The sequence below is a fragment of the Coenobita brevimanus genome, chromosome 85 (assembly GCF_032717465.1).
Source record: "Coenobita brevimanus isolate Jiangsu-jjx chromosome 85, ASM3271746v2, whole genome shotgun sequence".
NCBI classification, from domain to species: domain Eukaryota; kingdom Metazoa; phylum Arthropoda; class Malacostraca; order Decapoda; family Coenobitidae; genus Coenobita; species Coenobita brevimanus.
In genome coordinates this window covers 9,430,400-9,453,048 of record NC_137038.1, presented here as the reverse complement: position 1 = coordinate 9,453,048, position 22,649 = coordinate 9,430,400, and the positions used below count along the sequence as shown (strand labels likewise).

General features: G+C 40.2%; 1 protein-coding gene and 1 pseudogene across 1 annotated transcript; both read right to left on the bottom strand.

Annotated features, from left to right (window-relative positions):
• Positions 1-316: 316 nt before the first annotated feature.
• Positions 317-17,690, bottom strand: LOC145410419 (uncharacterized). The gene is made up of 5 exons (XM_080280572.1): positions 17,518-17,690; positions 14,549-15,134; positions 6,338-6,696; positions 4,594-4,681; positions 317-1,426 (listed from the first exon to the last, which is right to left on the bottom strand). Exons 1-5 carry the CDS (start codon positions 17,688-17,690, stop codon positions 1,025-1,027), a joined length of 1,608 nt encoding a protein of 535 aa, XP_080136698.1. The 3' UTR covers positions 317-1,024.
• A 4,463-nt stretch (positions 17,691-22,153) lies between these two features.
• On the bottom strand, positions 22,154-22,249 carry LOC145410488 (U6 spliceosomal RNA; annotated as a pseudogene).
• Between the last annotated feature and the right edge of the window lie 400 nt (positions 22,250-22,649).

Sequence of the window (22,649 nt, the reverse complement as noted above, 5' to 3'; positions counted from 1 at the left end):
TCTGCTTCGTACTTCCCTTTCTGACTAATATCCCTAAAGGCAGAGAAATCTCGTATATGTGTGTATCCATAAATGATTGTGTGTGTATATATATTATTTTGTCTCCATAAATGATTCTGTGATATGGTGAATGAGGGAGAGAAGTGGCGGACAGTGCCAAAAATGTGAAGCAGACGCAGTGGAATTCTTAAGCGACCTTTTGTCTCTGCCTGTACCAGTTTACAACCTTCTAGCACGGAATGTCTTAAAAAAAAATTCAAAGGTACACTCAAGTTGCACCATGTTGTATTGTATGAAGAGAATGACCCACATAGAAAAGACGCAGAATGTACAGAGGCTAACCCAGAGAGAAGTGGTTAGAAGGAGGGAGAGTGAGCATGGATAGAACTAGAATGAGAAGTGACCTAGGACTTACCAAGAATGAGGGCGTGAACTTAACTAGAATGAAGGAGTGACCGTCAGCATGTGGGTTTGGGGATGTCTGTATTGTTTTCCATTTCATGCGACGGCCTTGGTCACCTAATGGCTGCTCTCCACGATGCTATATCTTTGGCAGGCTCCCTAGTTAGTCCCCCAGCCCTGAGATCACACACTATGACACTCGCCCCAGGTCTTTTTCGGTCTGCCCTTCGCATCCCTACCCCGGAAGGTCACAGTTCTCGCTTTCTACATTCAGCTGTCATCCTCCATCCTCTCAACATGCCCAAACCATCTCAGTCTACCCCTTCTCACTGCAACACAGATGCACCCCAGTACCATCCCTCTTCTCAACAACTGAATTGCAATCCTAACCCTCTCAGGCCTTGCATTCAAGGACGCACAACACATCCTTCTAATCACTGTCATAGTCATGTAAAAGCTTGTGGCGATAGACAGGTAGGTAGATAGGTAAGTGTAAGGCAATTGGAGGTAGACAAGTAGGTAATTAGGTAAGTGGATGGTGGGTGGAGATAGATAAGTAGAGGGGATACGGAGGTTGTGATGGAAGGGGAAACTCAGCTAAGTATCAGAAACATTGCAAGCTTTACAACTGCCCAGTCTCAGCTTTGTAAATAATATTGTTAATTTCACGTTGTGCCTTGAGGAATGTATCTCTCTCACTCAGACTTCTCAACTTCTGCGCCATAAGTGCTCCATATATTGCATACTCATCGTTTTGCATCTGGCACATCACGGGAGCATTCACATTCAGGTTGCCCTCCCCTGGTACGTCTTGCACTTGAGATGATCCAGGCGTTGGGCATTCCTCCTTCGGTCTTCTGCTGCCCACATTCTCTTCTACTTCGTGGTCACTGTTGGTTGGGTCTGTACGCAGTTTCTTTCCTCCAATTTTGATTCCCGTCTCGAGGTCACAGGGCGTTGGAGAGCTCTTACGTGCTCTCTTCTTTGCGGGTTTGCTGCTCTCTTTGCTCTCTTTTAGCAGTCCCTGAAAAGATGCAAGATATGAACATAGAGTAGAAGCAAAATGCGATTCCTAAGATGCAAGTTATGACCAAAGGAAAGAAGTAAAATGCGATTCCTAACAAAACGCTAAAAGTTACATGTAAAAGAAGAAGTTAAATGAAGTTTATAGTGAAATGCAAGGTCATGTGGAAGAAGTGGAATGAAGTTTGTAATAAAAATCAGGTTATGAGTATTGACAAAGTGAAAATCATTGGTACCTTGATCAGTAAGAGAGGTCTGTTCTTAAGATGAGTAAAAAAGTTTAATTAAATAGCATACATGTAACGTAAATGCAGCTAGAGATATCCTCATGCTGAGGGATGCCGTAGCACCTATTCCTCAGCGATTTATTTTGGGGGTAGCAGGAGCAGTAAAGTACATCAAGAGTAAAGGGATTGAGTGGATTAATAAAGAGACCTGACTGTAATAATGACCTGCCTATTTAAAAACAAAGATTAATCAAAATGGAACATGACAAAAAAAATATGGTAGAGGATTTAAGTTTTTTTCTTTTTTTTTCCAGTCCATGACCCAACACTGATGTTCAGTTCCGGTAAAAAAAAAAAAAAAAAATCGACACACGTTATGCCTGAGTGCAGCTGTTATGAACCGTTATTTGTTACGGTATTATTACCGTTATCCTAGTGTATTACTTCGTATTAGCCTTATTATTACAACAGCAACAGCAACTGGTAACACTAATACTGCTGTTATTACTAGTACTACTGTTATTTTTATTATTATCATTATTATTATTATTATTATTATTATTATTATTATTATTGTTTTTCGAGCGAGTGAAGCGAGCGAGCACACCAAACTTAGTCACAGTTTAGACCTCTGGCATATGTACCCGAATGAAATATTTATCACATCAGCAAGGAATGGGGGCAGGGGTCGGGAGGAAAATTCTGTAGTACAGTAGCGAACTTTTTTGGATATCTCAGCCAATTTTGAAGTTACGAGAATGATAGACACCAATTTGGAAATCGCATAAAAATCCTCAGTTATCTTCATTTCATAGACAACCGTAATTCCCAGTAGTTTTTCTGTAAATCAAGGAAACGATTTTTTATAAGGCAGATTAGTGTAACAGCCCGCTGCACAAGAAGTAACGGTCTAAGGTTGCGTTAGTAGTGCAGCAGTAGTTTGTGACGATTGCTGAGAGAGTTGGCTTTAGGAAGTATAAGAGAATGTTTTTGGTGTAAATTGATTTTTTATAAGGCAGATTAGCGTAACAACTGGCCGCGCAAGAAGTAATGGTCTACGGTTGCGTGAGTTGCACAGCAGTAATTTCCAATGATTGCTGAGAGGCGGTTTTAGGAAGTGTGAGGGAATATTTTTGGTGTAATCTAATAAGTTTTTTTTAGTATTATCAGGTCCGGAAATCAAAGGAAGATGATGAGCCACATGAGACAATATTCAGCACTTCCTGACTTGATCAGTCACTCGTTCGAACACTTTCTACACTTTCAGTGTGGACGCCAATTACATCTTTATTATTATTATTAGTAGTAGTAGTATTGTTACCAGCCCAGAAGCGTACTCAGTAGGGTGAGTGACAGTATTGTCGCAGAATCGAGTAACTCAAAGGTCACTGAAGCGAAAATGTAGACACTCAATCCAAGTTGTCCGATCCCTGAGGACAAAGATGAAGAAATATGGCACAGTGGGAAAGGAACTGAAATTGTGGTTATTGTAAAAATCAGAGATCGATTCCATTTCGTAACTTGGATTAAAATTACAGGATGAACTAGACATAGGTATGGTTCTGCATTTTCAATTCATTCCACTCCGCCGGGCCATTTCTCGTGTGTTTTAGGGACGGCTCAGTGTTATCAGTATCTACCCTGCTTCGTTCATTTGTTTCCTAGTGCAACTCCAACTACGCCCACATCAGCCGACAGAGCCGGCCCCGTAGCATACAAGAACTACCAGGTGAGCTTCTTGTAGAATGCCTAGTAGCTGACTGGCGGATAACAATAATGGTGTGGGTCTCTATCTTGTCCCTAGCACTTCTTCGTGACTATCACCATACACCAAATTCAAACACTAATCTATTGCCACAGCACTATGGGCCTGCATTCTTTCCATAGCACTTCTTCATGACTATGGTCCTTTCACCGCAAGAAGTCCGTTCAGGGTGGGGCCCACCTGGTGAATCACCTCTAGCGATGCTGCCAAATCAACCGTAGTACATGCCTCTCTCTCTCTTATTTCCCATCTATGTGCTATTTGAAATTGTTTTTTATATTCTGTATATAGTAAAGGAAGCTATATAGTACACTGAGTATCACATTTTAGAATTATAACAACGATTTGAATGAATTCTATGACACGTGGCAGTGCTTTTTTCCCATGGTGCCACGCCGTAGAGTTGCCAATTTGACCACCAATTATCGGATTATCACTCTCTCCCAACCTACCCCCATCCCACCTGTTTCTCTCTCGTCAATATAACAGAAAATTCTGATGACGAAGAAGATTATGATTAAAGATCAGAGAGAGGATTAGGCCTACAGGGGAAACCTCTTAAAAATAAAACGCGCCCAGACTTTTACCTCATAAGTGGTGTGGAAAAAAAAATGAAAAAAAATAATAAATATATACAATATATATATACTGTATATATATATATATATATATATATATATATATATATATATATAGAGAGAGAGAGAGAGAGAGAGAGAGAGAGAGAGAAACAGGTGTGATGGGGGTAGGTAGGGAGACAGAGTGATAATCCGATAATTGGTGGTCAAATTGGCAACGTCGCACTCGGGGGAATTCCAACTTCTGCCACACCCTGAACGGACTTCTTGCTGCGAAAGTACCATAGCACCATAGTCAAACCTTAATCTATTGCCACAACGTTATGGGTCTGCATCCATTCCATAGCACATCTTCGTGACTAGCACCATACTCACGCGTTATTTTATTGTCACAATGCTATGGGTCTGCATCCTTTCCATTGCACTTCTTCATGACTAGCACCATATTTAGGTATTAAGTGTAGTAGAACTCAGCATTCAAGATGGAGAGATGGCAGTTTTAGGCCAAGTTAAGAGTAAAAACAGTACAGTCATTTAGTCATCAGTAAGTTACATCTTTCTTCAAACTTGAGCCCAGCCAAGTTAGTTCTGAACCCACCTTCCGTATTAACATTTTCTCGTGGTCTCGTCTTACGTTTTCAAAGAAGTGCATCTTGAAGGAGTCTTCCAGTATGACATCCGAGTCCCTGAAAGAAAGTTATATAATGTAAAAGGATGACAAGATTCCCCCCCCCTTCCAAAAAAAAAGAAAAATTACGTGGAGTACCTATTGTACTTTCACCTTAACTTGGCCCTGATTTTCCCTCTTTTGTAACTTATTCCATGTAACTAGGTAGCAGAAAAAGACAGTACTGTACCAAGATTCTATGTCCTTTGAGCACCCCTTCCTGACTAGCTTCATAATTACAACTCAACATTTAAGGAGAGATAGCAGTCTTGGACCAAGTGGGAGAAAAATTAGTATAGAGCACTGGTCACATATCCGTCAATGCTTCATTCAAACTTTCGATATTTATTTGCTTCATCTGAGGACAGATTCGTTCACAGCTATACCTGCCTCCCCAAAACCTGTCACTTAAGCCCCGCCCCCTTTACTCACCAGCCAGAGTGGGAGGCTAGGACTTCAGGAAGGGAGCAGAATTTAAAAGCCAAGTTGCCTGATGGAAAGTACAGAACACTTACACAGTAGAGCAGTTCCACTTACCATCGGGATATTAAAAGGGTGCAGCCAGTCTCTGCAAATTTCATCATGTAGTTCAAAACCTCTCTCTAGCCTAACTCCCTGATTCCACAATGCTTGATCAGGAACAAATAATTCTGGCACTGATTCACAAAGTCCTCTTGCAGGTTCTAAACTCAACTATACTCTTTTTATTCTTACTTGAACTAAAAAATGTCATCTCTCCATCTTAAAGCCTGAGTCCCAACAAGAAATTAACATTAGAATATGATGTCAGTCACGAACAAGTGCCATGGAAGGGATGGACAACTGTGGTATTCTCTTTTTTTTAGCCACTGAACTACACTTAAATAAGCTACAAAAAAACTGAAAATACGGGCCAAGTTACTGTAAATATCACCATCATCATCAGCCGTTTGAGTATCCACTGCAGGACCGGCCTATCCCGACCGAAGTCGGGACGATACAGCCAATGTATCTCTACCAAGTGGCTTAGGCTCTCTGGTAGAGATTGTATGTAGGGTGAGAAGTGCTTGTAAGTGTAATTGTAGTGTTGGAGTAGTCATATACAGTATATACATATATATATATATATATATATATATATATATATATATATATAATTTCTGCCAAGCCAGTCTGCATTCTAACCATCTTCAGACACATTGGTGCTCTTTTATTAGGTTATGGTCTAATGTTTCAGTATTATTATTGCAGAAAAGACAGTCTTTGCTACCTGTGTAATAAGCTCAAAACAAGACCCAGCTAGTTGCTGAATAAGTTCAGAACAAGACTTATAGTTGTAAAAGATGCTCAAAACAAGTACTTGAAAAATTATATAATAAGCTTAAAACAAGAGCTTACCATACTTTGACTTGTGGAATAAGCTCAAAACAAGAACTAACACTACTAGTTGTATAACACTCTCAAAGCAAGACTTACTTTACTCGTTATAACCTACAAGCTCAGAGCAACATTTTCTTTACCAGCGATAGCAAAATCTCAAAACAACTTATTTTACTAGTTGTTGCCTAGGCTCAAAACTCACTAGTTGTAGTTTATAGAAGCTCAAAACAAGTCTTACTAGTTGCAGAAGCTCAAAACAAAGATTTACTTTACTAACTGTAACAAAGTAAGAAAAAGAAAAAAAGAAAAAACTTACTTCACTAGTTGTAGAAAAAGCTCAATTTCATTTCTGGAGTGGCAAGAGCTCCAGCAAAGAGAGGCAACAGAGAAGGTGAATATGCCATCTGGGTTCAGTTTATCAATGGCAAGGATGATGTTTGGATGTTCGTCCTTAATTTCAAAGCGAGAGTTATGGCTGGTTACATAGAAAGACGACTCCTTTGGAATGTCTCCTTTTTCCCCTCCTTGATGGTTCTTACAAGGATGAACGGGCTTCAGTTTATAATTCTGCGAAGTGTAGCGAGGTGTGATTTGAACAGTTTGCCCGACTTGACAGCCATGGAGCTCAAAGGTGATGGCTGTGTTTGATATTGCTGATACATGATCCTCTGTTACCTGTGAAAAAGAAGGATGAGAAATTGTTTTTAAAAAATAAATGTTGAAACATTATTCATTGCTATCCATTATAAGTAAAAAAGAAAAACTGATGACAGCTGATACACACTTCTTTTATACATAAAATAAATAAAATATTATTAGGGAAAAAAAGCCGTGACATCTGGTATTACATAATTCTTTGCAAGCTCTGATGAATGAAACTAAAAATTGTTAGATTATGAAGCCAGTGAATTTCAGAATACTGTGTGATGTTTCCATTACATGTAAATTATCCCGTAAGCAGTGGATCTGTATATCTTCTAGAGTACCCACCTGTCCTGTACTGGTGGACAATGAGATTGGTTCAAAGTGTGCACCTGTGTATCACACCACTGTTTGAATGTTTGTGTGCTTGTGAGGTGGTTAATGATATCTGGCATTTTTCCCTGGATTGCCTGGAAGCCTCCTAGTAATGCCAGTTGACCAATTCTTCCAATAGATATAGAGATTTTAACCTCCATCTAGTGACAGTTTTTTACACAAACCATACAGTAAACTCTCAATTATATCCGTTGTAATTCGGCCAAGCTGTACGCCGGTTAAAGCAAAACGCCGGATATTGCATAGTATCCCCCACCCGACCATTGACTCAACATTCAGCACCTGGTGGGATATTGTGTCACTATCCTTCTCGACCCTCTATCCTAAAAACTTTCCCATGAATAAAAGATGAAAGATAAGCATAAAATACAGTATAGTATTGATACAGTACAGTTATGCTGTACATTACAGTCCCAGTTAACCGGGAAGCTTGGGGAATTTACCTTCCCAGTTACTTATATTTCCCAGACATCTGATATGTACTCTTATACATAGGCGATATCATTGCGGTATATACAATACCACTGGTATCCAGGGCCACACAAACAATTCCATTTGAAACAACTTCCTCACAAACACACCCCACAGACATATCACACATGATTGCTGTGTCTCGCAGGAGTACACAATGCACACTGTTAGGTCATTTTGTTAAATATTATTTGTTACTTTATTCATAAAACATGGAAAAATAAACTAAAGAAATAAATCTTGAGCATTTATTGGTGAATTAGATGATTAGAAAAGAAGTGTTGTACAGCAGAATTATCACGACTCCCTTGCTCAGTTGTATATGGCTGGGACCCACCAGTTTATTCCTCAAATGCGTTCTTAGATGAATTTATACATTATCTTAGAATGCATTTGCACTGACAGAAAAGATAAAATCTAGCTGATTGAACGGAAGGTTAGCTTTGTTGGATAAAATTACTGTGCTTGCATTTCGTACGTATTTACAGCATTACCTGCAGACCAGGTGAGTGGCGAGGGAGGGGTAGGGTACGGCGGTCAGGCAAGGTATAAATATGTGGGCCGTGGCCCAATACTTAACTGTGAGCAAGGGAGTCATGGTAATTCTACTCTACAACATTTCTTCCACAGTAGTTCACCAATAAATGCTCAAGATTTATTTCTTTATTTTTCCATGCAGTTTGTATGTATTTACTGTATTATCTGCAAAACAATCGAGTGTCGAGTGAGGGGTAGAGTGACGGCAGTCAGGTAAGGAATAGATTGGTGGGCCGCGGTCGTTTGCATGACTTTGAGTAAGTGAGTCGTGATAATTGTGCTGTACAACACTACTTTCCAAGTCTTCAGTTCGCCAGTAAATGCTCAAGATTTATTTCTTTATTTTTGCATGTTTTTATAAGTAACATTTAACAGAATGGACTTGCCAAGTTACTGTAAGATATTGCAAGCCTGTTGGTAGTTAGAGTCGGTTCGTTAAGTAGAAAAATGTACGGGTACCAACACTCTTCGCCGATGAAGAACATGCCCTTTTTTCAGTGGATCTAATCATCTTGCTTTTCTCGACCCTGTTCTAAAAACTTTCCCCTGAGTAAAAGATGGAAATTAAACAAATACAGTATTAATGCAGTAGAGTTATACAGTACTTAGTGTACTATGTACTCACCTAGTGTTGGCATCATTGGAGGGTATTGTACACCATGCAGTACAGTTCATTGCACTTAAGTCCTGTGTGGTCTAGTGGAAATAATTACGTGTACAGTAATTTCAGAATCACAGTAGAGCACTGGGACACGAAGCACTGAGAGGCCACCAGGCTCTGCAACAACAAGCATGGCATGGGAGGCCACAGAGCAAGTCTTAGCACCAGGGTTTTGCCACCACATGATCACAGGAGCAGAGTGCATACATACATCTTCACTGAACAAGATCCATGAGAGACAGAGAGCGTAGGCCAGCGTTGCCATAAGTCCACACTGGGTTTGACGTCATTCTTCCACACGTTCTCGTTTAATGGTAAGGATGACAGAAAACGTGATGTTGGTACAAGTAACACGATATGTATTAAGTATTCGTATTCTATGGCGAGGATTTGGAGAATGTGAATGCATTCAGGTACTTGCGTAGTGTGATGAGTAGGGATGGAAGTTTTGGGGATGAAGTGCTTGAAAGGGTATAGCAGGAAGGGAAGGTTGTTGGTTCACTGAAAGCAGTGATGAGAAACAGGAAGGTGAGTTTGGAAGTTAAGAAGTCACTGCATGATAGTACTGTATTGTGACCCCTACCCAGACGTATGGATGCGAGGCATGGACATTGCTAGAGGGGATCAAGTTAAGAGTGAGAGCAGTGGAGATGAGTTACGTGAGAGGAGCAAGTGGAGTGACATGGAGGGGCAGGTTGATGAATGAAGAAGTGAAAGAATGTTGTGGGGTGGATGTGGATGTAATTGAGAAAATTACAAGAAATACACTGAGGTGGTTTGGACATGTGGGAAGAATGGAGAATGAAAGATTGACTAAGAGGGTGTATGCAGGTGAAGTGGAGGGAGGAAGTAGGAGGGGGAGACCGAGGATGAGATGGAGGGATGGAGCTGAGAGGTATATGAGGGAGGGGGGGAGTGAGTTGGGGGTAGGGCAGTCAAATGGTGGGTGACAGAGCTACTTAGAGGCGTTTTGTCTGTGGCCACCCTTTGCGGAATTAGGTGTTGGGCTATAGATAGATAGACAGTAGATTGCATGAGTACGTATGAACTAGTAAAACGCCTTTGTTGGCAAGGTACGAGTGAGGCCAGTCAAATCCGAAAGCATTGAAATGTGGCCATTCACCCCGAGGATGCCTAGAATATATTGATGGCTGTCTACCTACCAAGTTCCATGTCTTTACGACAAACTGTCTGGCCTATGGCCCTATTTTTGAGATTTTTGACATGTTGCACTTGGCGCGTGTCACGTGCCACGTGCACCACCTGGGTGTGATGAAACCTGTCAAAAAAAAATCTTAAAGAATTGGTCTATCACATGGTGCAAACCACGCAGTGATCGGCCCTGTGGTTACTGGTTCTCAAAAGCGTTGGGCCGCTCATGTGTGAGAAAATGCCACTACTTGACAAGAGACTCGCGAAGCCCTCGCTGGTATTAATGAATTAAGACATGGCTTGACTGCAGTGCACGGTAGTTAAATGGTTAAGATACCAAAATAAAGCTTCAGTACATGCTGAATAATAACAGACTAGAGACACTCATTCACACCCAAAAGATAAGTAATTAACCATAGAGCAATTACATTCATTAAATTATCCCTACACCATAGAAAAATATATACAGGTAACTGCTATTTACAAACCTGCATCAGTTTATCCACAGCCAGTAAGAAAATCATTTTATTTATGACATTACTCTTGTGGATCATGGCCAATCCATGAAGTCACTGGTGACCATTTTACCAAGCTAAACTCGTTTGAAATTACTTAACACACAATTCGCTAAACAATTGTTTCTGCGGTTTCTAAACAATTTTAGGTCAATATGACGGCTAATGGGTGGCTTTTGCCTTGAAAATAGCCTGCTAATAACCTGTAAAGCAGTAATGATACTGTTGTCGGGTTAGGGGTGACAGTGTTCCATGACGAATTCTGCCTTGTATTAAATGAGATGATATTATACATCAAATCTACATTTTCATTAGTTTGGCTATTAGGTATCTAAATAACAATGCATATGAATGCCACCTAACCATGTCCTAATTTTCTTTATAGCACAAAACTATCCTAAACAGGTAGCATGGAATGATTCCACACTGGTGTGGAAAGACACCCACCACATTCATGTCTAGACCCGTCACTTATTTGTTTTTCAAAGTTAACGGACAATTTCCATGAAACAGCAACCCTGGTGTAGGCTCAGTGCACCAGGAACTGCTCCTGCAATGAATTCCGATTGGCTGGCATGTTGCGGGTGTTCTCATTGGTTGGTGCATTGCAGGGTTTTCTCGGGCGCCAGTTGGCTACCATGTACGAGCGATTAATATGCCTTGCATCCCAATATTGCAAAGAACTTTCCATTTCGGCACCGGATCTTGCATAATTATGCTGGATATTGCTTTAATAGGGTTGAGCCAACAGCACCGGATATTGTGTTAGGTTAGATGCTGCGATGACAGACAGTTGAGAGTTTACTGTAGTGGTAGGAAATTTGGTAATTTTCTAGAGATTTCTGCACAATTTTAGCAATGGTCTTGTGATCATAGGTCCTTTTCTAGTGCTCTTGTGATTTTTGCATATAGTGACATTCTAGCAATTTTTGAGAGTAAGTTTGGGATATTTGTAGCTTTGGATGTGGCAACTGTAGTAACCATCTCACCCCAATGCTGTGCCAGCTCTTGTTATTGGAGGCTGTGCTGCTATCCCTTCTCAAATCAATTAACTTTATTCACTTACAGTGCCAATATGAAAAGGAAAACTATAATGTATGAGGGAATGGAATCTGTTTATAGATCTCACTATCTCTTCCATGTATTTTTCAAGGTATATTACGATCAGTAAGTAAATTACATGTCAAAATGAATGGAAGTAAGACATAATGAATGAAAGTAATTTGACATGTTTAACTTCAACTAGTACGTTAAAAATATTAACCCTTTCGATACATAGGGTAGCGGTGCAAGTCACCCGCTCGTTACTGGATGATGAAGGCTGCGTCGAACCTAATCTCACCCGCTTGTTACTGGATGACGCGAGCTGCGTCTATGAGAAGACACGAAGGAAAGAAAAAACATCGTAAATTAGTGCGTAATTTATATTCGCCAAATGTTTTTATCAAAACCATAAGCAAGAACAACTATTGAAGATTATGAGGAATAAAAAATTACAGAGATAGAAGCAAAACTAAGGGTGTGAGGATAAAATATTTAACCCACTGCATCCCGTTGACATGAATAAACATCCATATGTTTTGTCACTGCCAATCCCGTTGACGTACATAAATGCGAATCAATTGCAAGGTCCCTAATTTGCACAATTTTCAATTTTCGCGAGAGATTTTTGGTACGGATACACGGGACACCTTCCTTTAAGAGATGCCAGGCAGGGACAATGCCTTACCCAGCATGATCTTCCCCCCCCCCCCGCACGCCATTGTCTCAGCAATTCACCTGTTACCAGTGACCTGGCCAGTAAAGATATATCATGCCATGGTACGAACTTCAGGGCCAGACTGATTCCCCAATCGATGACAATGTGGAGGACAAACTTTATATACCATTAGAGGAAGAAACAGTCAGAAATGATGATCAGGTAATGTTGCCAAAAAAGTTCAGGTATGCTGATGTGTTTCGTGAGTGAAACAATGCTTATATTGCCTGTATTACTGTGTGAAAACCAATATACTCTTGTACTACATATAAATTCGTACCAAATAAATAAATACCGTTTATGAGTGGTGTGGAATGGTTACCCTCCCATAGAACTCGTTTTCTTTGGAGCCAGCCTGATCGAAAACACAGTAAGATGAGGAGGTACTGCTACCTGTATCGAGTATTTTAAACCTCAGGTGAGCGATTTCTCTATGATTTTTCGATGTTTCTCACCAAAAGCGGAGGTTTGAGCCAAAAAAACAAAATTCCAAAAATGGTCGGGACTGGGGGGAGTCAGTGGTGGAAGAGTGGTCGGGATGGGGCGGGTTAAGAAGTACTGCCAGCGCGGAAACAGGAGAGGTTCTCCCTGCACTCGGCCAAGGCTGAGCTGGTCCACATCCTGAATATTTGCCTGCAGCTGGATGCAGCCTGCATCTTCCAGTAATGAAAGGGTTAACTATTATTTGTATATATATATATATATATATGTGTGTGTGTGTGTGTGTGTGTGTGTGTGTGTTCCACAGTGGTATGTATGACTGCATTACGAAATACCCCACTTTGCACTTTTAGCAGTCATAGCCGGAATTATTATACGTACACTCATGCCACTGAAAATGCTTGTACAGTCATAAACACAAGTATCTTCCCAAGGTATGATGAATATATAGCGGAAAAGTCGAAGCATCTGACACACGCATTATCTGAGACGGGGTTTTCATTGTGTTTCGTTAGCCATAAATGTTCTTCAGGCACCAGTGGGAAGATGTTTGTGTTCTTGAATATACAGGTAAAGATATTGCATTTTTTTATTGTATGGCTCATTTAACCATTTCAGAAGGAGAAAAAATTGTGATTTTTGAGAGTGAGTTTTGAGTGCCCCTGAGTTCACAGTACCTGAACATCCCCAGTGCTAAGGGGTTAAAGTGGCAGAACAAAATATTCAAAGTGTTCACCTTGACGAGAGAATGTCACCACAAATACAGGAGAGGAAATCATACACTTTACAGGACTGGAATTTGGGTAACGCCGGCATACTCCATATAATGATACCCCATGCTACATTCTCTCTCTCTTTCTCTCTACTGGCCAGAGTCGTCCTTTCCTTAAAGTAACAAGAGGAACCCAGGTCGTACAAACTGATATTTTCTCCTCTGCTAAATCAGCTACAAACATCCTAAAAGTAAATTGGATATTCTTTAAAATTGTTGTATTTCACCAGAAGCAGGTCATAAGGCATTTAAATCCACTATGGAACTCTAGGCCTATAGCCAATGTGGAGAGAGAGAGAGAATGTTGTGCTCTGTAAAACCCACTGCCTCTTCTTAGATGAAAGGATTTGAACATTGGCAAGGCAGTGTTGGCATATTCCTTTTACTCTAACTTGACCTACAATTGCCATCTCTACATCTTGAACGCCACATTGTAATAAGTGATGAACACTAAAATATAATATTAATTATAAAGAAACGCAACGGAAAGGATGTAGAGCCGTGGTGCTATCTTTTTCTGTCAGTGAACTACGTAATGGGACGAAAATCTGAGCCAAGTTAAAGTAAAAGGACTATAAAAGATTCAGCAGTACTTTGAAGACATTTTTCTCACTTACCATGACACTTGATTGCTTTCCCTCTTGTACTCCGAAACGAGGTTGAGGTGCAGAACAGTTATTAAATCTCTCACCCTGAAATTCATGCAATTTAGCAACTAAATTTTTATCCATGCCACCAGTGGCAAACTCATCACTTGCTGGCGGCACTTGTGACAGCGGTGTAGTAAAATGTGATGCTGTTTGTTGATCAGAAGGAACTGTAGACTGATTACTCACTGGCAGCACTTGTGACTGTGCAGTAAAAGTTGTTGTTTGTTGAGCAGGAATTGTAGACTGATTACTCACTGGCAGTACTTGTGACTGTGCAATAAAAGTTGTTGTTTGTTGAGCAGGAACTGTAGACTGATTACTCACTGGCAGCACTTGTGACTGTGCAGTAAAAGTTGTTGTTTGTTGAGCAGGAATTGTAGACTGATTACTCACTGGCAGCACTTGTGACTGTGCAGTAAAAGTTGTTGTTTGTTGAGCAGGAATTGTAGACTGATTACTCACTGGCAGCACTTGTGACTGTGCAGTAAAAGTTGTTGTTTGTTGAGCAGGAATTGTAGACTGATTACTCACTGGCAGCACTTGTGACTGTGCAGTAAAAGTTGTTGTTTGTTGAGCAGGAATTGTAGACTGATTACTTGCAGTCAGCATTTGTGACTGTGCAGTAAGCGGTGTTGTTTGTTGAGCAGAAGGAACTGTTGACTGAATACTCGCTGTCAGCACTTGTGACTGTGTAGCAAGTGATTGGTTATATTGTGATGTTCCTTGTTGGTCCCCTGTGAACACTTGCGAGGACTGATCCGGGTTGAGTGAAAGTTGACATGATTCCTCAGGCCTGCCAGCAAAATCAGGGTCATACTCAGCTCTGCCAAGAGATGGAGGATAAAGATCATAGAGATGATTTTCGGATTGTCTAAGCCAAATAGCGATCTGCTGTTTAAGGTTTTCATTGGTGTCCATTTTTGATGTCGTGATTGCATGTGGTTCCTTTGAAGTGTAGGGCAGTTCCTGGCTTGGACGTGTGTGGGTGTTCATCCCCAGGAGCGGATCTCGTTCCTGTGCAGCAGACGTGGGTAGATGAGGAGGGGGTGTTTGTATGGAGTCGTTGTTAGTAGGCCCTCTCCAGCTCATGGTGTCTCCCACAGAATACGGATTGAGTCTGTAATCACGGGAAATAATAATATATTAGACCTTTAACTGCAGTACTGAAACTACGTGTGTGTGTGTGTGTGTGTGTGTGTGTGTGTGTGTGTGTGTGTGTGTGTGTGTGTGTGTATACAGAAAAATGAGCTTGCAATTCATTGATTATGTTTAACTACAGCAGTTATGGTATATTTCACCTGTGAATCTGTATTTTGGATTCATGTACACACAAAAAACTAAAATAACAAATTCACCTTTTGATTACTGGGTTGTTGAATCAAGCAGAACCTGAGGAGAAAAAAAAAAGTTTTAATAATTTAAATACTCTAAAAATCCATTATTAGCTTTTCATTTAATAATATACCGTAGTTCCAGTAAGTCTTCCCATTAACAGCTTTTTAAATAGTTTAGTTACTCTAAGTCTGTCCGGTATGTTTTTTTTTTTTTTTTTTTAGTATATTATAACATTTAAAACAATTCATTGAAAGTGATTAAGATAAAAATTCAGTTTTGGTGCAGGTCCATTGAAGTTCAAAGTTCAGAGGCACAGGACTTTTGTTGTCTACTTGTTTATTTTGAGCGTGGGAACCGGAAGAAGTGTCAGGAGTTCAGAGTCTAAGTTTTGTCAAAGTTCAGTGTCAAATTTCAAAGTTAAAGTTTAGTGTCAAACTTCAGTTTCAAAGTTCAGTGTCAGAGTTCATTGTCATAGTTCTGAGTCGAGTTCAAAGTCAGAGTTCAGTGTCAAAGTTCAGAGTCAGAATTCAGAGTTCAAAGTCACAGTTTGAAGTCAGAGTTCAGAGCCAAAGTGTCTATGTTCATTGTAAAAGCTCAGAGTCAGAGCTCAAAGTCAAATTTTGGTGTCAGAGTTCAAAGTAAGGAACAGTGTCAAAGTCAGAAGTTAAAGTTTAAAGTTTAAATTCAGTGTCAAAGTTCAAAGTCAAAGTTTAAAGTCTAATTTCAGTGTCAAAGTTCAATGTCAGAGTTCAAAGTTTGGACACTCACTTTTTTTTTTTTTTCCCCACTCTTCATCTTATTTAGGACATACTGCTGCCCTCCCAAATAGCTGGTCCTATCACAACTATACCGGTACTCTTTACTCTAATATGATAGTCACGAAGAAGTGCAGTGAGAAGGATACGCAACCATAACACTGTCCTGCCTCTGAGCTACAGTATGTGACAAGTGGGTCAGGACGAACCTCTGGGCCAAGTTAAAGTGAAGGCAGTATCGAATAGCATGCTAGTCATGAAGAAGTGCCATGAAAATGATGCAGTTAGTTAGTTCTAGTTATTTTACTCAAATTTGGCCTAGATTTTGTCCGTTTGCTGCTTAGTTCACGTAGCTCTGTGGCAGAAAAAGACAAAACCTTCCTTCCCATAGCACTTCTTCGTGACTAGCATCATAGTCTAGTGCTAATCTCCTACAACTCAGCATTCAGTGTGGAGAGATGGCAGTTTTAGGTCAAGTGAAAGACTGTTGTGTAAAGCTGCTTTCTCCCCATCTTGAATGCTAACTATAACGAGAGATTAATATTGGAGCACGGTGCCAGTCACGAAGAAGTGCTGTGGAAGGATGTAGTAGACCCGTAGTGTTATCTTGTTTTAACCAGTGGATGGGAAACGAGCAACAAAAGGATGAAAATCTGGGCCAAGTGAAAATTAATGTACTAAAATCGCTCTTAATCCCCTCCATCCTGCATTTATTATTATTATTATTATTATTATTATTATTATTATTATCATCATTATTATTATTATTATTATTATTATTGTGGTAGGTGGTGTCGACCATCATCCACTCACTTGATGTAGTGCTGCCTACTTCATCTTTAGCCTATCATTCTTTTTCTGTGCCTGCCGTCCTCTCTTCGTATTTCTCCCATCTTTCCTGTCACTTCTTATTGCTTTTCTTTCCTTTACAGGTGGCTTTACATTGAGTGACAAGCCAAATGGTTTCCTGTAAGCCAAGAAACCATTTACAGTGCTGGGTGGCAACCATATAACCAAACCATACGTGCTCCCTACGTGTCAGCAAGTGGGTTGGTGGAGGGTTAGTGCCCCTCCCCGTAAAACAAATAACTCGAAGTCAATTGGCCACCCCTTACGGGATTATGGCGTCTGGCAATAGATAGATAGATAGATTATTATTATTACAGTAATAATAATTAGTAGTAGTAGTTGTTGTTGTTGTTGCAGCAGCAGTAGTACTAGTAGCAGTAGTTGTAGTAGTAGTAGTAGTTGTACTAGTAGTAGTAGTAGCAGTAGTAGTAGTAGTAGTAGTAGCACAGGACGATTGTTTTTTTCGGTGAGATTTTTAGCCGGGGGGGGGGGTTGGTGACACGTGGTGGTGGTGGTGGTGGAGGAATGTGTAGGATGCCTGCTGGTGCTGAGGGAACGGACTGCTGAGCCTCGTCCCTGGGTATGGCATAAGGGTTGCGCAATTCGTCGCCACAAAAGCGGACCCGATATTCCCGACCGCCCCCGTACGTCCTCGGGGTGAAGTACTTGATTGATAAGAGACTGATAAGGAGAGACAAGAGCTGTTTTGCATCCGTGACGTGGTTCATTGTCATTCCTGTTATCTTATCGACCCGTATTCTCGTGGGTGGGAGCTCCGTAACACCTCTCCCTTAGCGATTTATTTCTGGATATAGCTGGTTGATGCCCTTTTGTACGTTATTTATGCCGAGTATGACGGCATCGGAAGCATCTACATAACACAGACTAGGACAGTAAGATGTAAACAACAAAATAAATCGCTCAGGAAAGAGTGTTTGGGAGCTTCATTATCAGGCGAGAATACTTGGGCACTACAACTCGGCGTCTTATTTATGCTGTGCAGTTAGGCAAAGAAGTTCATTTCTCAGCATCTGATAGCAACACACACACACACACACACACACACACACACACACACACACACACACACACACACACACACACACACACACACAGAAACTTGACCTTGCCATGTGACCCTGACCTTTGATTGTTTAAAAAAATGCATCCCATCATTCATGCCTGACCCTTAACCCTTCCATGAAGTTTAGTTCAAATAAAAAGAAAACTTTAAATTGACCTTGCCCTTTGACCTTAAACCCTGACCTTTCCTTCTGACCCTAACCTTTACGTCAGTGTTCTAAAAATCGAATCCGTTTATTCTTGCCTTATCTTCAACCCTTCCACAAAGTTTGGTGTAAATGAAAAAATATATAATATGTTGGCCTTGCCCTATGACCACGCCCTTTGACCTACTGTTCTAAAAAGTAAAAGATTTCCTTGGCTGACCCTCAACACTTCCACCAAGTTTGGAATCGGAATAAAACATATTGTTAGCAACCAAACACATGGGTCGAACACTGGCCCTACCCTGTGACTCTGACCTTTGAATGTTCTCAAAACCAAATAATTTCATTCTTGCCTTACCCTCAACCCTTCCCCAAAGTTTAGTGTAAATGGGATAAAGAAAACTTAAGTTGAATTGCTCACTGAACATTTGACCTGTCTCTGTGACCTTGACCTTTGATGTAAAAAAAAAAAAAAGCCGTTCCTCATGGACTGTCTCAACCCTTCCAGCAAATTTGGTTAAAATAGGATAAAACTGACACACACACACACACACACACACACACACACACACACACACACACACACACACACACACACTTTTGCCCCGCGAGTGTGGGAGTAAAAATAAAAATATACGGAGCCGAAAACGTACAAGCGATTCCGGTGAAATTGTGTTCGGCGAATGAACTGCGTCACTCTCTCTCTCTCTCTCTCTCTCTCTCTCTCAGTTAAGATGTTGAACCATTAGCTCCTGGGCTACGAAAACGCTTTTTATTTATATTCTGAAGGTTGGAATATATATATATATATATATATATATATATATATATTTATATATATATATATATATATATATATATATATATATATATATATATATAATAAAAAAAGAGAAAGCACTTACCTACTTATCTTTCTCATGGTGAATAAAACCGTCTGGGATAACGCAAATAAATAAATAAATAAATAAGGTCCATCTTAGGCGCCTGGTGGCATAGTCGGCAGGGCGCGCCGGTCGGAGTGACAGCCCTGCAAAGGTGTGATCCCCAAGAGGTGACTTTTTCGATTATATTGAATAATGCCACCAAGGGAAGTAGCCCCGTCATCTATTAAATCTACTGGATCTACCCTTAAATCTACTTAATATACCCCTAAATCTACTAGATCTGCCCTTAAATATACAGGATCTACCCTTAAATCTACTGAATCTGCCCCTAAATCTTCTGTATCTACCCTTAAATCTACAGGATCTACCCATAATCTACTGGATCTGCCCTTAAATTGACAGTCTACCCTTAAAATCTGCTGTATCAACCTTTAAATCTACTACATCTACCCCAGCCTAGCCCCGGGACCCTGTGTCTTCAAAGGGGTAATTAATGGTTGGATTTTTAATAATGATCTGCTAAATTATTCTAATGAACCCCTTCATTACGAGGACTTACTTCCTTCCCTCTGGCTGTTTATTTTACTGTTTAATTTCGACCTCGTAGGGAAGGGGTTCATGATCTATACCGGTACCGTAGGCTTCCTGCAGTTCATATAAATAAAAAAATAAAATTAAATAAAAAATAAAAATCCATCTATCTATTGCCAGACGCCTTAAACTCACACGGGCTGGCCACAAACAAATCGCCTCCACGTCGCCCTGTCCCCCGCGATTTCACTGCCCTGCTTCCAGCTTACACCCCCCTCCCTCATATACCTGTCCACTTCATCCCTCCCTCTCTCTCCCTCCGCCTCACTCACATACACTCTCCTCGTCAGTCTCTCACTCTCCATCCTCTCCACATGGCCAAACCACCTCAGTGTGTTTCTCCTAACGCTTCCTATCACATCCACATCCACACCACAATGCTCCTTCACATCCTTATTTGTCAGTCTGTCTCTCCATGTGACTCCACATGTTCCTCTCAGATAACTCATTTCCACTGCTTTCACTCTTGACTTGTGTCCCTCCAACAAGGTCCAAGCTTCACTACCATACGTTAGAGTTGGTATCACAATACTGTCACGTAGTAACTTTTTCACTTCCATGCTCACTTCCCTGTTTCTTATCACTGCTTTCAAGGAACCAGCAACCTTTCAAGCACTTCACCCTCCAAACTTCCATCCTTACTCATCACGCTACCCAAGTACTTAAACGTACTCACATTTTCCATTTCCTCCTCATCCGGCTTCACTGTACATTCACTGACTCAACCTCTCTCGAAGACCATCAATTTACACTCCCCTACATTCACCTTTAGATTCAGTTTCTTACTATTCCAAACTCATCCACCAAGCCTTGCAGCTCCACATCGTGTTCACTTAACAACACAGTATTATCTGCAAACAACAATACAGGGAGTTTCCAAACACTGCCCTCTCTCATTAGGGCCACTCCAACATCCACTGCCCTACCTTGTGCCTCTTTTATAACCCCATCCATATACAGATTGAACAACCATGAAGACATGACACATCCCTGTTTCAACCCAACCTTCAAATGGAAAAATTCACTCAGTTCACTATCCACACGCACTGCAGCCTTAGCCCCCTCATACATACTCTTCACTGCATTCAACAACTTCCCATCTACTCCATATATTCTTAGTACTTTCCACAATCCTTGTCTATCCACCCTGTCATATGCATTCTCCAAATCCATGAAGGCCGCATACAACTTCTTTCCCTTCTCTGGAAACTTTTCCACTAAAGATCTAAGAACGAATATCGGATCTACACAACCTCTTCCCTTCCTAAAGCCTCCCTTTTCTTCTCAAACTAATTCCTTTGTTATTTCCTTAACTCTGTCAATAAGTATCCTACCATATACTTTTCCTATTACACTAAGAAGGCAGATGCCCCTATGATTACCACACATTTCTTTTTCCCCTTATCAAATAAATTTATAAAAAGAAACAAGTACAAACTAAAAAATAAAAATCGAATAAAATCTAAAATAAAAATAAATGAAAATAAAGAATCCCCTGAGCTGAATAAAATCGTCTTGAGATAGATAAATGACACCTTATTTTAGGGGTTAATTACTAGGCAGGTGTAATTAAATATGGAGACTAATTAACCGAGTTAGATAAACAGTAACTAAATTATTAAAGGCAACGAGCTCATTTATTGCCAGCTCATTCCACGTTAAGTATTTCTTATTAAAACAGATACATAAAAATTAATAATAATAGGGAAATAGTGTGAGGTTGGTGATTCTTTTGACACAAATTATTATTATTATTATCATCATCTTAATCATTATTATTATTATTATCATCATCATCATCATCACCGTTATTATTATTATTATTATTATTATTATTATTATTAACATCATCATCATCTAATCCTGTGTTGCCCCATGAGAAGCGTAGGAGCCTGGGGCTAGGCAAGTTGGTCCTGACATTTAAGATGAGTGACCAGCCTCACACATCCCTGAGTGGCATTACGTGAGCAATAAACCCCAACCGCTTCCTAGATATAAACCTGCACCGGCTCAATCCGACTGGAGCGCCTTAATTACCCACTAAACCACCAGGCGCCATAACCTGGGTATATGGTCACCACCCAGCGTAGTAAATGGTTTTCTGGTGTACAGGAAACCATTTGGCTTGTCACTCAGTGTAGAATTACCCATAGACAGAAGAAAGAGGGAAGAATGAAAGGGAAAAAATACAAGAGGACGGAAGGAAAGAAGGAAGAGAGAAAACGGCAGTCACGCGAGAGTAGCACATCAAGTGGATTATTATTATTATTATTATTATTATTATTATTGCGATCACCATTACCGTATTTTGACTCGCCATTTGGTATTTTCACTTCATAAGAAAAAATAATTGAATAACCTCTTAAAAATCAAGGATGAATATCATCATCATTATTATTACCGTATTATTATTATTATTAGGTTGACACTCACTATGGTATTTTCACTTCCCAATAAACAAATAAATTAATAACCACTGAATAATAGCACAGATGAATGAAACTCTTAACGATTTTGCGTGTCATCCTTGCGTAGGGGCCATGCAAATTTCCTGTATCGTTCCAGCTGAGGCCCAATTAAGTCAGCTAAAAGGATAGTTAATCATTGTGTACTGCCGAAGGGATGGATGAGTGCGTATCATTAGCTCTAAACCAACACTACATTCACAACTAATTTTACTCAGTACGCCATTCATTTGTCTTCATAAACAAATAAATGAATAATGAAAAATTGCGTGGTTGTAGAAGCCAATGCCTGATCACTAGGCAACACCAAATAAACATAACACTTTTCACACTAAAATTCACTCCCTTTTCTAGTGAGTCATGCTAGCTATTTACCGCCAACACACTCCCACACACATCATAATAAAGAGGTAAATGAATAAATAAGTGAATAAATACGTACAGTACATATAATAGAGATGAGTGATGAAGAATATCACAAGTTACTGTACAACACCTCTCAATGAACAAACGTCAACTGA

What these genes read in the sequence shown, in the direction of transcription:
- LOC145410419 (XM_080280572.1), bottom strand. Translation starts at nt 17,690, where the DNA reads ATGACAATGAACCACGTCACGGATGCAAAACAGCTCTTGTCTCTCCTT. An exon ending in CACAGTCACAAGTGCTGCCA is followed by an intron (nt 6,697 to 14,548) that starts GTGAGTAATCAG and finishes TCTTTTTCACAG; the next exon opens with GTAACAGAGGATCATGTATC. An exon ending in CTTTTTCTACAACTAGTGAA is followed by an intron (nt 4,682 to 6,337) that starts GTAAGTTTTTTC and finishes ACTTTCTTTCAG; the next exon opens with GGACTCGGATGTCATACTGG.